Source organism: Lepidochelys olivacea (assembly GCF_965140295.1).
Source record: "Lepidochelys olivacea isolate rLepOli2 genome assembly, chromosome: 10".
Classification (NCBI taxonomy): domain Eukaryota; kingdom Metazoa; phylum Chordata; order Testudines; family Cheloniidae; genus Lepidochelys; species Lepidochelys olivacea.
In genome coordinates this window covers 18,499,923-18,515,138 of record NC_140420.1, presented here as the reverse complement: position 1 = coordinate 18,515,138, position 15,216 = coordinate 18,499,923, and the positions used below count along the sequence as shown (strand labels likewise).

The 15,216-nt window shown below is 38.9% G+C and overlaps 1 protein-coding gene across 2 annotated transcripts in view; it reads right to left on the bottom strand.

The window, feature by feature from the left end:
- Positions 1–15,216, bottom strand: part of SMG1 (SMG1 nonsense mediated mRNA decay associated PI3K related kinase) — a 117,850-nt gene that overhangs the window by 48,964 nt on the left and 53,670 nt on the right. For both annotated transcript variants that reach the window (XM_084642090.1, XM_084642089.1), the window contains exons 17-23: positions 14,432–14,519; positions 14,242–14,343; positions 12,373–12,513; positions 3,596–3,795; positions 3,074–3,270; positions 1,386–1,532; positions 342–496 (exon numbers count right to left, since the gene is read on the bottom strand). In XM_084642090.1, the coding sequence (XP_084498216.1) occupies positions 342–496; positions 1,386–1,532; positions 3,074–3,270; positions 3,596–3,795; positions 12,373–12,513; positions 14,242–14,343; positions 14,432–14,519 (1,030 nt within the window). The remainder of the gene's footprint in view (positions 1–341; positions 497–1,385; positions 1,533–3,073; positions 3,271–3,595; positions 3,796–12,372; positions 12,514–14,241; positions 14,344–14,431; positions 14,520–15,216) is intronic.

The following is a 15,216-nucleotide window of genomic DNA, read 5'->3' as shown; positions in this document are numbered from 1 at the left end:
AAAAAAATTCAGATTAAAGAATAATTTGCAACATAACCCTGGCTAACTAATGCTGCTACACTACAGAGAATTTTTGAAAACGTAACACAGCACAGCTGATCCTTGAACACTGACAACTTAGTGATGTTCTTATGCATCTGTTTTCAAAAAATTCTAGGACATGCTAACCATCTCCCAAAGACATGCTAAAAGTGAACTTCTTGTTCAGATAAGGAAACCAGAAGAGCAGCTTTGATCCATGAAGCAACTTACATTAACTAAGATAAAAATATTGGCACTTCATGTATTTAGAAAATAAGCTCATATTTATACCAGTTCTCCAGCCATTTGTGCCAACTTACCGTCCTTCTGCTTGCTGAGCTACAGAATTAATCCAAGACAGACTCTTCCCAACTATAGCAGAAGACCAGACAGCTATTCCTTGTATAGCTTCAGGGCAATGAAGCTCACATAGTGCTTCCACCAACATCATAATTGTCACTTCCAATTCATTTCCCTAGAAATGAAGTTTAAGCCTAATTTAACAGATCTTGTTTGAAGAGAAAAGATGCGTACATTGTTAAATGTTTTAAACGTGCAATACTTCATGTTTATATTTAATAAAGTATTCTCAAGGGTCACAGTTACCCCACCCCCACAAAGTAAAGCAAAGAATATTTGAAAACCAGACACTGTACACTACCCTCTGAAAAGCACATCTAGCTCATTGCCTATACTTATGCAAATACATGACTTCTTCACAAATCCCCAGAAATTCATCAGCAGACAAATGACTACCCAGGCATAAATCTAGAAAGCGTTCTCTGCTAAAAACACACACATTTCAAGAAGGTCAAACAACACTATCGAACAAGTCATCGGTACCCTTCAGCTTTTATACAAAGTGTTCTAAACACAGTGGTTTTTCCAACTCATTGTGCCAACATTTTGTAGAAAGATCTCCTCCTGGACCTCATCCTCTTCCAGTCCTCATCCCAGTCCTTGGTTAGAAAAGGGTTGCTTTTCACAATATCAGGAAGGGTTCCACAGACAAAAAGTTTGAAAAATACTGATCTAGCAGAAGTATCAAAAAACTTCCACAAGTTTTAAACAGAGGCTCCTTACTTAAACAGTGGGAATTATATAGTTCAAAATATGAGCTAGCTATAAATCTTTGACTAAATGTGTAACACACAGAATTTCCAGATTTTAAACTATTTTGCCTAGAAAAAACTCCACCCCCTCAAAAATAGATAAGTAAAAGTTCAAAACTGTTGCTCTAGAATACAGTTTTTGACAGGCCTATTGGTTTGATTACCTAATCCATTGGTTTATCTTTTAGTTTATATACAATACTATGGAAATGTTTTTTTCTACAGCTTACTAAATTTTGAAAAATATACTACCTTCATTTCTGTGAGTAAATCAAAACCATGTCTGACTGTCACAGCAGGTTGACCAGCCAACAATCCAACCCGCATGATAGAAAGTCTAATCCGAGTTAGCCAATCTTGGCAGGTCTGGCGGTTAGTGTAGAAGAATGTCCTGATAACCTTTACAATAGGGGGAAGGGAGAAAGAAAAAAAAAGAGATCCTGAGTTTTATAAAACAATACTTTCTATTTCTGTATAAATTAAAATAGATGCATTATAATATTTAATACATAGAACACAGCATAATCTTTATCCAGAAGGGTTCCCTTCTCTAACTAAATTTTCAAGTGGTGTAATTTACTATAGAATGATTAAAATGTAACAACGTTGCCGTGGGAAGATTTCTGTCAGCAAGTCCATGACAAGAAGTTAGATTTAAATGTGTTTTAACTTGTCCTTTCAAATCTCTTTCCCCCGTACCTAAGAAGCCCTACTTACAACGGATGATTTCTTGGAAAATATTTTTGCTTTACTCAACCCTCCGTCAATACCTGCTCTTGGAGGACCACATTTCCATATGAAAGAGGCTGGAAGTTGGGGGGAAAGAAGGGATGAAAAGAGAGAAATTCTGACTCATCAGTGACTCACTACTTCTTGCCAGCCTGGGAGAAAAGAATTCAGCTTGATCCTTAAAATTTGATCCCCTGCACAGCAGCAAAATACACTAATTCTAGACTACTCCCAAATTCAGTTTGACCTGCCATTGGGAAATGACAACATACATTATAATTGTAGAGATTCTGAGGCAAACACACGAGTGGTGCAATATCTTTCTACCAAATATTATAATCAATCAGATTTGGATGGATTTTTTTCAACAAACAGAAATGGTTTCCTTGGAACCCTTCCAAATACATGTCTGGACAGGCAAAATAGCAAACAAATAATTCTTGCAAAAACTCATTGCAATTATGACATGATTTAATATGTCAACTGCTTGGCCATTTTACAGATTGTTTAAACAGAAATGGGAAAACAGCAAAGTGGTCCTTTCAATTTTTAAAGCAGTTTGGTTTATGAAGGCCAAAGCTTCATAGATTTAACTGTAAATACATCAATTTTTGTTTCATATCCAACAAATGGCAGCTTGAACTCCTCACAACTGAATGCATTTCATAACAAATGTTGATAGCTTAATAGAGCAGTGACTACTGTGCCTTTAATTCACATTCAATAGTTATTCATTTTATCATCTGCAACGTGTTTGATATTGTGCTGCTGTGTAAACAGTTACTCAAGAAAACGATGTTCCCTTTTCAGTTGTTTAATAGCAAATAACATTAAATCAAGTAAGGCAAAAGAAATTGAAGGAATATATCATGTTTGTTTGAAATTAGACAAACAAGGTTAAATGAAAATCAGAACACAAGCCTACAATGTTTGGAAACCAGGTTGTCTGCAGCTGATCTTTTTCAAAAACAGTAAGCTCCACCAATAGGGAGAACAGCTAGATAATCCTGAGCTTTTTTAATTTTTTAAAGTGGAAAAATTGTTGGCTTATAATCAGGGTAGTATATCGGACATTTCGATAGAAAAGTTATTACAAGGAATCATTCAGAAGCGGCATATGATTCTTGATAAATAGCTAGTGATATACAGTGAAATATTCCCACTTTTGTGGGACAGTTTGCAGTACACGGTCAGCATTGAAAGAGACAAACCTTGGGTGGAGAAGTGAGTGCATTAGCACATCCTTCATAAGCATTGTACATCAATTTCTCCAGATTCTCCAAGTACTGTAGAAGGAGAACAAGTCTAAGCTGATTACTGCTGTGTCCTTCATCATTGTCTGCTATAGTCCACTGGCTAACATCTTGATCCGGGTTTAACGTGTGGGCTGCAAGACTTCTAATGATACCTATGAACATTTGGCCAGAACATGTCAACACACTGGTTACCAAATAATCAGGTATTCACACCTTAATATAATATAAAAATATCTGTGAAAATTGAGTCTAAAATTATTAACATGTACTTCAACAAATAAAAAACTACATAAAGCATCTCCAAAATTATTATATAACACTTGATTTCTTGACATTTAAGAAAGGTCTAAAACAGCAACAAATTGTTGAAAAAGAAAGTAATTTTTTCCTATCTTGACCATAATTTAAGAAAACAGCTCACTACTCTATTTCTTAAACCAAATATCCCATAAAAAAAATATACATTCTTTATATTACCTTCAATTGTCTGGAACGTATCTTGGGCTCTACCTAAAGGGGTTCTTAACTTAGAAAGGACTGTAAACTGAGCTGCTTCCCAAACAGCCCACTGCCACAGTACAGCATCCGTCTTCAACAGATTGCGAGGAATGGTTGATTGGTCACGCTTATCTAATCTCTGACAGCTGTAGAACAATCTTTCTAACCAATTGTCCTTCCTGAAAAAAAGTTAAGACAAATACAGCAATTCATATCTATATACATAGCTGTAAAGGTATTTTAGCTTGTAACTGATTACTCTTGTAATCAAACCTCTAATGGACCTATGTTTCCTATTGTCATGCACATGCGTGTACACACACACAGGATTATTCTGCAGGAACAAATACAGAGCTCAAGAACATTGCAAAAAAAATTACAAAGGCAGAAAAAATGGAGACAAAGGGTTTGCTAGCCAAAAGTAAAGAAAACACAGTGCAGAAGACAAATTTGAAAAAGAGGCATACACTTTTGGTTGAAAATGAAAATGAGCAAAGAGAAATAAGATATTCAAAATTCTGAGAGATAAAAATAGATGTGAATAGAAATTAATGAAGACTAAGGATTTAGCAGCATAAAATATTGCATCCCAAAAACTGGAATGGTAAATAGTTTCAGCTGGTGCCAAAAACCAGAAAAAGGATTTCAGACATTCTCTTCCAGGTGTACAAAATGACAGAGAAGGCCCACAAGTTAGAAAGATCGCAGTGAAGCCAACTGCAAGTAGTACAACTCAATATCTGTCCCAACACTGTCTCATCTTCTAACATGAGCCAACACCATCAAAACATGCCTCATTGTCAGTTTGCATTGAGTCTGCAGTCTCAGAATGCAGATGATATCAGTATAACTTCTGTGTGTATCATATGTCAAATACATGAGAAGGAGATAGGCATCCTACAGAAATGGTATAAAGACATCTGTATTGAATACCTACACATTGAGCTCGAAGGGGGGGGGGGGGGGAGGAGAGGAGAGGAAGAGGCATGTATAACTATATGGAGCATATGGTTCCAGGCAAGAAGGTTGATGGCATCTGGAGTACCTGAGGAAGCAGTGTGCTATATACCAGTCAACATTAGTTTGTAGCATCTTTTGTGCACAATGGGACTAGCTGTATAGAGGTACTGGGTGCATCAAGCTAAGGAAATCCACTAGGGCAATGGTGCAATTAAGACAAGAAAAAGAAGTTACTCAAATTCATCTATCACACCCAGCTGACTTAAGGCTATCAGAAAAAAAAAATCAACTATTAAACAGACCATAATTAAAAACAAACAAAAAAACAAACAAAAAATTATTTACTTACAGCTGAAAAGACCTTAATTTTAAGAGTGAACTGGCAGGGATAAAAGAGGAACAGATGGTTGAAGACTATGAGGTATATAGAATTTGCTCTCTGGGTTCACAAATGCTGCCTTACCTAGTCTGCTTTCAGAAACTTCTGAAAACATTGAAGGCCCTCCTAATGCCACATGACCAACCCAGTGGTAATAAAAAGTAAAATAAAAAAACATATTTAACTCTTTCAACATGGATGTGAGCAGAGTAGTGGGTTTTAGTAGCTACATGGTGACAAAACTGATTATACAAAGGCTTACATAACATCCCTTCTTGCAGATTTAAATACATTAAGTCTTTACATACCAAAAAGAATTAACTGAAACTTTAAATTTAATATTTACAACTTGCATTAGTAAAGTATGTAATTTTAATAGTTTCTGTCTGGAAAAATACATAATCTTCTGTTCTTCAAGATGTGATGCAGATATGTATTCCAGGTCAGTGTGCACACTCCATGCTCTGGAGCTGGGACATACCAGTAGCTGAGGCTCTCACACCCTATGGCTGTAGGGCCTCCCCTGGCTGTATACGGGTGGCACTGCCCCGATCCTCTCAGTTCCTTCATATAAAAGGTCTGAAGTACAGACTCCAAATGCAGAGGCAACGAAGGGCAGGTCACAAAATACACATTTGTATCACATCTGTATCACATCTGGAAGAACAACAGTTACAGGTAGGTAACTCTTTTTACTTCAAGTAGATGTAGCCACATACTCCATGCAGGTGACTTGCAAGCAGTACTCGCAGGACGTGAGGCTCAGAGTCTACTTAAAGAAGGCAGCACGTCTACCTTCCTAAAGTTTGCATCTGATCCGGACACAGCTGTAATGACATAGCACATAGCAAAAGTATGCACAGAGTACCAAGTGGCCACCCTGCAAATGTCCAATATAGGAACGTCATAGAGAAATGCTGTTGTCGTTGCCTGAACTTGCTTGGAATGCACTCACACCTCTTGAGGAGGCGTAGCCTGGGCTACTTCATATGCTGTCAAAATACATGATGTTATCCACCTGGAGATTGTCTGTGAAGAGACCACTTGACCCTTCATTCAGTCTGCATATGAAACAGACGAAGAGAAGAATGAAAAGGTTTAGTTCTAGCCACATAAAAATGTAAAATCACCTGACATTCAAGGTATGAAGACTCTGTTCCTTTGGGGTTCAATGCAGCTTAAGGAAGAACACTGGTAAATATATAACACTGTTCAAGTGACACTGGGAAATCACCTTTGCTTTGGGTGCGGCCTCAGGATTACTTTGTCTTTTGAAAATTGCATGTGGGGAGGCTCCGCCATCCAAGCCTGCAATATGCACACTCTCCTTACAAATGTTACCACCACAAGGAAAGCTGTTCTCTGACACAGAAAGTGGAAAGAAGTTGCTAGAGGCTTAAATAGAGGATGGATGGAGAGGAACAGTATGGCATATCCCAATCTGACTGCGTTTAGGATCCAGTTGTCCATTGTAATTGAGTCCCAAACACTCTACAAGTGGGCTAGCTTGTCCCTGAACTGGGGGCATGGAAAAGGAGAGGTTAAACAAGTCAAAATGGGTACCCACTAGATGCCAGGTGGGCAAATGGGTGGGAGGGGCTAGTTCAACTCAGAACCAGAGGACCTCCTCCTTTTTAATCACTGGCTCTTTCTGGAGTAATTCCGCTGCCAGACAGGATGGGACAATTATCCAAAAAAAATCACTGCAAGTGGTATAACTGCTGCAGCAGCTAACCACTATAGTGGTGCCTCTTCACAGCCAGAGAATATACTCCCAAAGCACAAAGTAGCTCAGGAGTCTTTTAAAAGAGGGCAAAGTTTTGTCAGTCTTTCCTGAAAACAAAACCCAGCCATCAAATGTAAACCTTCAATGGTCTGCTGCACATCAGGCACAAAACCTGAGTTCTGTCACCATCAGGCTCTCTTCATGGTTACAGACAATGCCATAATCCTGGCTGAGGCACCCGCCCCTTCCAGAGCTGCCTGCGACAAAATCTTGGCTAAATGGCCTTCTGCAATGAATAACTTAAACTTTTCCCTGGAGGCTTCTGGCAATTTCTCCATGAACTTAGATATGGTTGCCCAATTAACAAAGTCATATTTAGAGAGCAACACCCGCTGGTTCATATGCACATCTGCAGGGAAGAGGAGGTATACAATCTTTCTCCCCAACTCCATCCTCTTTGGCACTCTCTGTCCTTGGGTGTGGATTTACACATTCCTTGCCAAGCCCTGTCATTTGCTGCAGTCACCACCAGGGAGTTAGTGGCTTGGTGGAAAGAGAAACCCTCAAACCCTTGCATAGGAACCCTTGCATCGAAACACTTCGCCACAGGGGGCAATGAAGATGGGGTATTCCAGAGGGCCTTTGTAGTCTCCAGAAAAGCCTCATTTAATCAGGAGGGGTGCTCTACCTGGAGCTAATGATTGGAGAATATCCAGCAACTTATGCGTATTCTCCTGCAGAAATTCTTCCTGTATACCCAAGGCAGTGGCCATATGCCAGAGGAGGTCCTGATAAGTTTTAATGTCCTCAGACACCAAGTGAGAGGAAGATTCCAGCACAGTAGAGTGGGCAGGACAAGAAGGTAGTTTGCTGTGCCAATGACTGATTCTGTTCTTGTACCACAAGATCAGGACAGAAGAGCCACATAGGTCCTTGGGAAATCAACTCAGCGATCACTTGCAGCTGAAATGGTATGGGAGTGGTGATCAGGACCAGTGATCTTGATCTGGAGCAGGACCTCAGGGACTGAGGAGTATCCCAGGGATTCCAAGGAGGCCACTAGACGACATGTGTATAAGGCATTGGTGGCCAGTAGGTAGAGGGCCAAGAGACCCTGTCCCAACTGCAGGACAGATGTCAATCTTGGAAGTGAAAGTGATCTCAAAATGATCTCTGGCACCTATTGGACGAGGAGGATAACCCCAGCCTGGATCTTGAGGAATACCAGAGTTTCTGTAGTAACAATGGGGGAATCAGTTCCTGATGGGGCAAAGAACCAGTCAGACGCATCTAAAGCACAATAAGGAGGCAGCACAGGTGCCAAAGAGGAGGGAGGAATCAGCATCAGTCGCACGAGTACTGCCAGCAGAGGCTTCAGCACCGAAGCTGGTACCAAACTCAATGATGGGATCTGCCTCCAAGACGATAACTGTGCTGAAGCCTGCACCAGCATCGTGGGGGCCTTCAGTGTTGGGCCCAGCCTTGACTCTGCAGTCTGGCTTATGCGATAGAAGTTGCATTGCCAACAGAGCTTGTGACTGCGATATGGCCAGAAGGTGCCAAAGACACAATGGAGGATGAGCCAGTAGACACCCTAACACTAGAGAACTCCTGAAACAAGAGGAAGTCTGGGATTGAGAGGCAAAGCAGGTCTGATGCATGGTATGTTATCATAATAGAGACAGTTAGCGCTGGTGCCAATGTCGTCAATACCTGACTCAACTGTGCACCATGGCCAGAACCAAAGTTGGCAGTAAGGGCCCTCACTGCTCTCGGTCCAATATTAGGGAGCGGTTGGACAGACTTGCTCCATTCCACATGCCAAAAGAAATACAATGCTGGTCAACACTCCTCCTAGAAAAGTCATCATCTCCCCAAGCCCTGGAACGGGCCCAACTCATATTTTTTAGGACCTCTTTCTCACTGCACCAGAGAGGGTGAACAACCCCTTTTTCTTTGGGGGGGAAGCAGCAGGGCCCGAGAGCAGGCCAACATCACTTGCTGGATCCAGAGGCAACTGCTGAGGAGATGAGGGCCTCAAGGCCTGCTCCAGAAGGTTCTGCTTCAACTGCAAGTCTCTTGCCACCTGAGTCCTCTTGGTGAATGACTTGGAGATAGATTAAAGAGAGGTGCTCTGACCCTCGCTGAGGCACAATAAACTGTTGGGGATAGCCCCCCTGCATGGTGGGCATTGCTTGAACCCTGGTGAGGGCATCACACAGGGCAGCTAACTACTCTAACACTAAACTAAACACTTAAACTTAATCGAAGGTACTAATATTACTATATAAAAGTTCTCAGAAAACTGGGAGTGAAAGTGTGACTGCTTAATGACTACACGCTGCATGGAATCTTTTTTAAAACATGAGAGGTTCAAATTAAATGTTTACCCCAAATTTAAAAAAACTGTAAGAGGACCAAAAAATGCCACCAATAGAGTCAAAAAGGCATCTTTTAAAAACTGGAAGCCAAATCCTACTAAGGAAAATAGAAAGGAGCATAAACTCTGGCAAGTCAAATGTAAAAGTATAATTAGGTCGGTCAAAAAAGAATTTGAAGAGCAACTAGCAAACAGCAAAAAAAATTTAAGTACAATAGAAGCAGGAAGCCTTCCAAACAATCAGTGGGGCCACTGGACAATCAAGATGCTACAGGAGTATTCAGGGAAGACAAGTGTGCTGCGGAGAAGCTAAATGAATTCTTTGCGTTGGTCTTTACTGCAGAGGATGTGATGGAGATTCCCACAGCTAAGCCATTCTTTTTAGGTAACAAATCTGAGGAACTCTCTCAGACTGAGGTGTCAGTAGAGGATGTTTTGGAACAAATTGATAAATTCAACAGTAATAAGTTACCAGGACCGGATGGTATTCACCCAAGAGTTCTGAAGGAACTCATACATGAAGTTGCAGAATTACTAAATGTGGTATGTAACCTATCACTTAAATCGGGCTCTGTCCAGATGATGGGAGTATAGCCGATGTGACGCTGGCAATTACAGACTGATATGCCTAACTTCAGTACCAAGCAAATTGCTTGAAATTACAGTTAAGAACAGAATGATCAGACACAGATGAACACTATTTGTTGGGGGAAGAGTCAACTGGCTATTTTAAAGGGAAATCATGCCTCACCAGTCTATTAGAATTCTATGAGGGGCGTCAAAAAACATGTGGACAAGGGTGATCCAGTGGATACAATGTACTTGGATTTTCAGAAAACCTTTGACAAGGTCCATCACCAAATGCTCTTAAGCAAATTAAGCAGTGATGGGATAAGAGGGAAGTTTTTTTCATGCATAAGTAACTGGTTAAAAGGGAAGGAATAAATGGTTTGTTTTCAGAATGGACAGAGGTAAATAGCAGGGTTCCCTAAGAATCTGTACTCTGACCAGTGCTGTTCAACATATTTATAAATGATCCAGAAAAAGGGGTAACCAGTGAAGTGGCAAAGTTTGCTGATGGTACAAAATTACTCAAGACAATTAACTCCAAAGCAATCAGCAAAGAGTTACAAAGGGATATCACAAAACTGGGTGACTGAGCAACAAAAGGGCAGATGAAATTCAGTGTTGATAAACGCAAAGTAATGCATACTGAAAAAAATTATCTCAACTATACATACAAAATGATGGGGTCTAAATTTGCTATTACCACTCAAGAAAAATCTTGGATTCATTGTGGATAGTTCTCTAAAAACATTCGCTTAATGTGCAGCAGCAGTCAAAAAACCTAACAAAGTTAGGAACCATTAGGAAAGGAACAGATAATATGAAAATTTACCACCGCTCTCCCACCTTAAATACTGTGTGCAATTCTGGTTGCTCATCTCAAAAGAGATATATTAGAAATGGAAAAGGTATAGAGAAGGGCAAGAAAAACAATTTAGGGTATGGCACAACTTCCCTATGAGGAGAGATTAAAAGACTGGGATTGTTCATCTTGGAAAAGAGGGGGAAGGGGGAATATGGGGGGGAATATAGGGGGAATATGACCGAGATCTATAAAATCATCAATGGTGTGAAGAAAGTGAATACGGAAGTGTTATTTACCCCTTCACATATACATGAACCAGAGTCACCCAATGAAATTAATAGGCAGCAGATTTAAAACAAAGAAAGTACTTTGTTGTACAACACATAATTTGTGGAATTCATTACCTGAAGATGCCATGAAAGTGAAAATCATAACTGGGATCACTTAATAATTGCCCTGTTCTGTTCATTCCCTTTGAAGCATCTGGCATTGACTACTGTTGGAAGACAGGATACTGGGCTAGAGGGACCGTTAGTCTGACCCAGTATGGCCGTTCTTATGAGGTGAAGATACTACACAGAGCTCCAACTCTATCCATGGGTAGTGCAAAGGAACCGAGGTGGTGAGGGCAGCACCACCCTTATGTGGCCAGGAAGAGCTATGGCTGCAGGGCGTAAGGGCTGCCCCTACAGGTACTGCGAGGCAAAGTTCTCTGGCTCACTGGTATGTGGGGTGCACACACCCACATGGAATACATGGCTACATCTACCTCAAAGAAGAATGTTACCTTCTTTAATTCAATGGAAAAGTGATTGAGGATTAATAATATCTTAAAGCATCAGGATATATAAAGCAATTTTCCCACAGCAACTGCATTCCTGCAATTACTATTTATTATTTGTATTGCAGTAACATCTCAGTCTGTAACTAATCCCCCTTGGTTATACACACTATTGTAGGTTTTGTTGTGTGTGATGTGACGTGCAAAATGATCATACATTCATTTCAATGTCTACACAATCATATCGCGTATGTTGTAAATATAATCACATTTGTGAGACTGCACACAGACAAATGTACTGGCATTTGCATTTAACTGAAAAACACTACATGCAGCTCACAAGGCTCAAGCATGAGAAGTTTCATTTTTAAAACTAAATCCCCCAAGTTAGCCAAGTGTAAACCTATGTGCTCGGGTGGAGCAACACCAACAACAATGGGTGTCTGCTCACATGGAGTTCTTTATAGAACTGGGGCCTAAGACTGAAGACACCTTCCCACAAGCACTTCCCATCCTGATAATTCAAACAGCTCAGTGGAATTTTACCAAACTTTTCAAAATAAGTTTAGCCTTTGGGATGAGAAAAAGAATGAGAAGTTAGACCACAAAGTACGCACACACTTACAAACATCTGAAAAAGATAGTCATGTAATTAAAATGCTTGTTCAACTACATTGTCACTAGCACAACCCTATACACAGTTCTCACTAACTGAAAGGTTGAGAGGGTGAACAAAAAGCAATTTTTTTTAGTAGTTGAACAGGAGTTTTTGAAAGGTGGAAGCAGCCTTCTACCACCAAAAGTGACTTTCCATAACTCTTAAGAGCAAGAGGCCCAAATTCTGAAATGAATCCAATTCTTCCAGGGGGCATTGAAAAGAGCTACCAAAGCTATTTGATCTTACATGTTTAATAAAAGCAGAGTCTCAAATTCCATCACAGATAATATCTATACTATGAAGCAAAACCATTTGTAAATTAGTTATCACTTTTGAAGTAGGTCTGTTGATGAGCTAATTTCGTATTTCAGGATTCAAGGTAACCAATGCAAACCAAACACATTAAACTTGTCCAATAATAATAGGCATATACTTAGTAAATAGTCAAGTGTGGATTCTACATAATATTTTTTATTTTAAAAGGTACAAAAAGTTCTTACCCTGTTCTGTGACAATTCCCATACAAAATAAAACTAATGACATCAGAGAAGTCCTGTGGGTGGAATGTATTACTTGGAGCTTTGCTCATGTGATTTCTTACAGCCAAAGAGATTTCTTGTATTTCTGTGTGGTTGTTGTTACTACAAACAGAAAAACATAAGATATGTCTGATTCTCCTTAGACCAAACTATACTATACAAGGAAGTTCACAAAACAAATTTAAATTATTCCCGGTATTTACTAATTTTAGGAAAGAAACTGCAACACTATTTCAGTTTTAACTAGTTTTTGCATGTACAGCAAAACATCCCTAGAGCTCATTGGGCCAATCTCATCCCATTCATCCCAGGCCTAGAGAGAAGGGATAAGCAAAAACTAAAAAAGTAATGTACTTTATCTCCAATTACCTAAACATTTGTAATTGTCTTTACCTTTTTTCAACTCAGTGACCTCAACCAAGCAGAACTACATATTTTATTTTGGAGTACAATTTGTTGAACTGCTTTTGTACCTGTTTTAGGTCACTGATAAAGATTTTGAGACTTGGCTGTTTGCTTGAAAAGTTACTATACTAAATGGCTGAGAAACTCCTCAGTTAAAGTTTTGAAGTTAAGGATTATAACTGGTTTTGTAAACTACAATTTTGACAGTACACTACTCACCCTTTGGAGTAAAGCAAGGGCTTTTTCTGTTGTGTGTGTTGTTATCATTAAGAGATTTGGGGCTGACTAGTACATCTTAAATTTTTTAATACATGTGTGGAATTTTATATTGGCAGGATTTCCTTGAGGGAAACAACTGAGTTTCTGAAAAGCTTCTAAAGATACAAAGTTTCCAGAGAAGTCCCACCATCAAAATCCCCTCAACATATATATAAATGCTGGACTGGGAAAAATAATAGGAGTCTCTCTATAGCCAGTCTCTGCCACTTATACCTTTTTAATTTGCCAGGAAAATACCACCAATTACTTATTTTTTTAAAAAGAATTTTGTATAACATTGCCACTTGTTTTGCCGAGTCGGAAGAACACCTTAAGAAAGATGGCAGTCTCTGACAGAACAGGAGAAATTAGAGTAAGAAATTTCTAAAAATATAGATTAATTATCCAAGGATAAAAGAAAACAGCTCACAAATACATGTTAAGGCAGAATCTAAAGATTTATGTAAGGTTTGAGGGACTTGATACTTCGATAAATTTACCAGATACTAGAAGCATTTCTGGATTTCAAGTACTCTGCCTATACAAGTTGAATCATCTTATTGAATTATAGAGTGGTCTATAATATATATAACAGAGTTGCCATACATTGTTTGTCAATATTTGACTCTAGATAGTGGCTGTTTCAGCCCAAAAGACGACGTTATGAAGGAAACACGTTCATATGTTCCTAGATTAAGAATACAATTTGATATATTAAAATTTAGAATTTACTAGATATGCACAGAAGCAACAATCTTCTTCCCAGTCAAAATAAAAGTTATAACTGCTGGAAATAAGTATGTTCTCAGATTATGAGAATGGCTTTTTGGAACCCAGGAGTTTGTGTCCTGGAGACCAAGAAGATGTTATTGTTGAAACACTGGGTGATACTGATCTTACAAAGTTCACATTTCATTAAACTCCAAGTCAATAACTGTCATTTTATGCTAAAAGTACACTAAGCACCCAATAAAAAAACCAAAAAACAGTCTCATGGTACTGTTGTCATGTTGTATATGATCTTTTAAAAAATATTAACTCTGTATAGCTAAGCTATTTGGATACATTACAGAAGTGTACTTTCTTAAAATTAAAATAAAGTTAGTCTGTGAAACAAAGTAGTAAAACACTTTCTAGATACACAAATACTTAAAACGAACTATTTACCTCAGAACCACGTCCAAAGGAATTGACTTTAACAGTTTCCCAAAAGCTTGTCTTACACGGGCACCACTATGGATTAGCTGAACTCGGCACACATCAACGCACCTGCATAAATAAATAAAATAAATTGAGTCATAATAAAATGTGCATCTAGTAACATATTAAGAAAATTTATTGAATTTTGGGGAAGTACCTTTGTAAAAGGTCATCTGGTAGGGAAGATGAAAGAGCATGGAGGCTACTACATGCTTGAAGACAGATATTCACATCTTCAAGAAGGGCTGCATTAAGGGTACAAATAAAGGTTATCATTTTCATTAAGATGCAAAAACTCATTCATCTCCACACAGAGATATCCTGAACGTTTAAGGACATTACTGTATAAAAAAATCATTTCATTTTTATTTTGTTCCGTTTTAGCTGCATGGATTTTATTAATACTAATAGAAGCCGCATGGAAATCAAAGCTGAAATTGTATCCCTACCATGTATATTTAACATGATTGTGTCATTTTAAAAATGTATAATTATCATCAAGAATAATCCCTGGCACCTATGTAGCACTTTCTGACCTAAAACATTGCTGACAGGTTAATCCTTATATTGCCCTATGTGTTGGGGATAATACACATTTGCCTATTTTGCAGTTAGGAGAAACAGAGTTAAAGAAAGTAAATTAATTGTCCAAGGCCAGAAGGATATAAGAGCAGGGCTAGAATACTTGTTTCCATAACCCTGTCACCATTTAGTTTTCCAATCTCTATCTAACACAATACCTCAAATTATGGTAGGATTGCTTATCCTTTGTCAAACATATGCAATCTGACTTCCAAATATCTATTATTCCACTGAGAAGCTTAATCAATCTCATGATTGTAGTCCCTTCATGCAAGGACATTCTCTTTTCCTCTTGTTCCTCAAACTGTCAGTTATTTGGAGGAGGAAAAGGCAAGGGAGTGGTTATGCAGCTGCAACCAG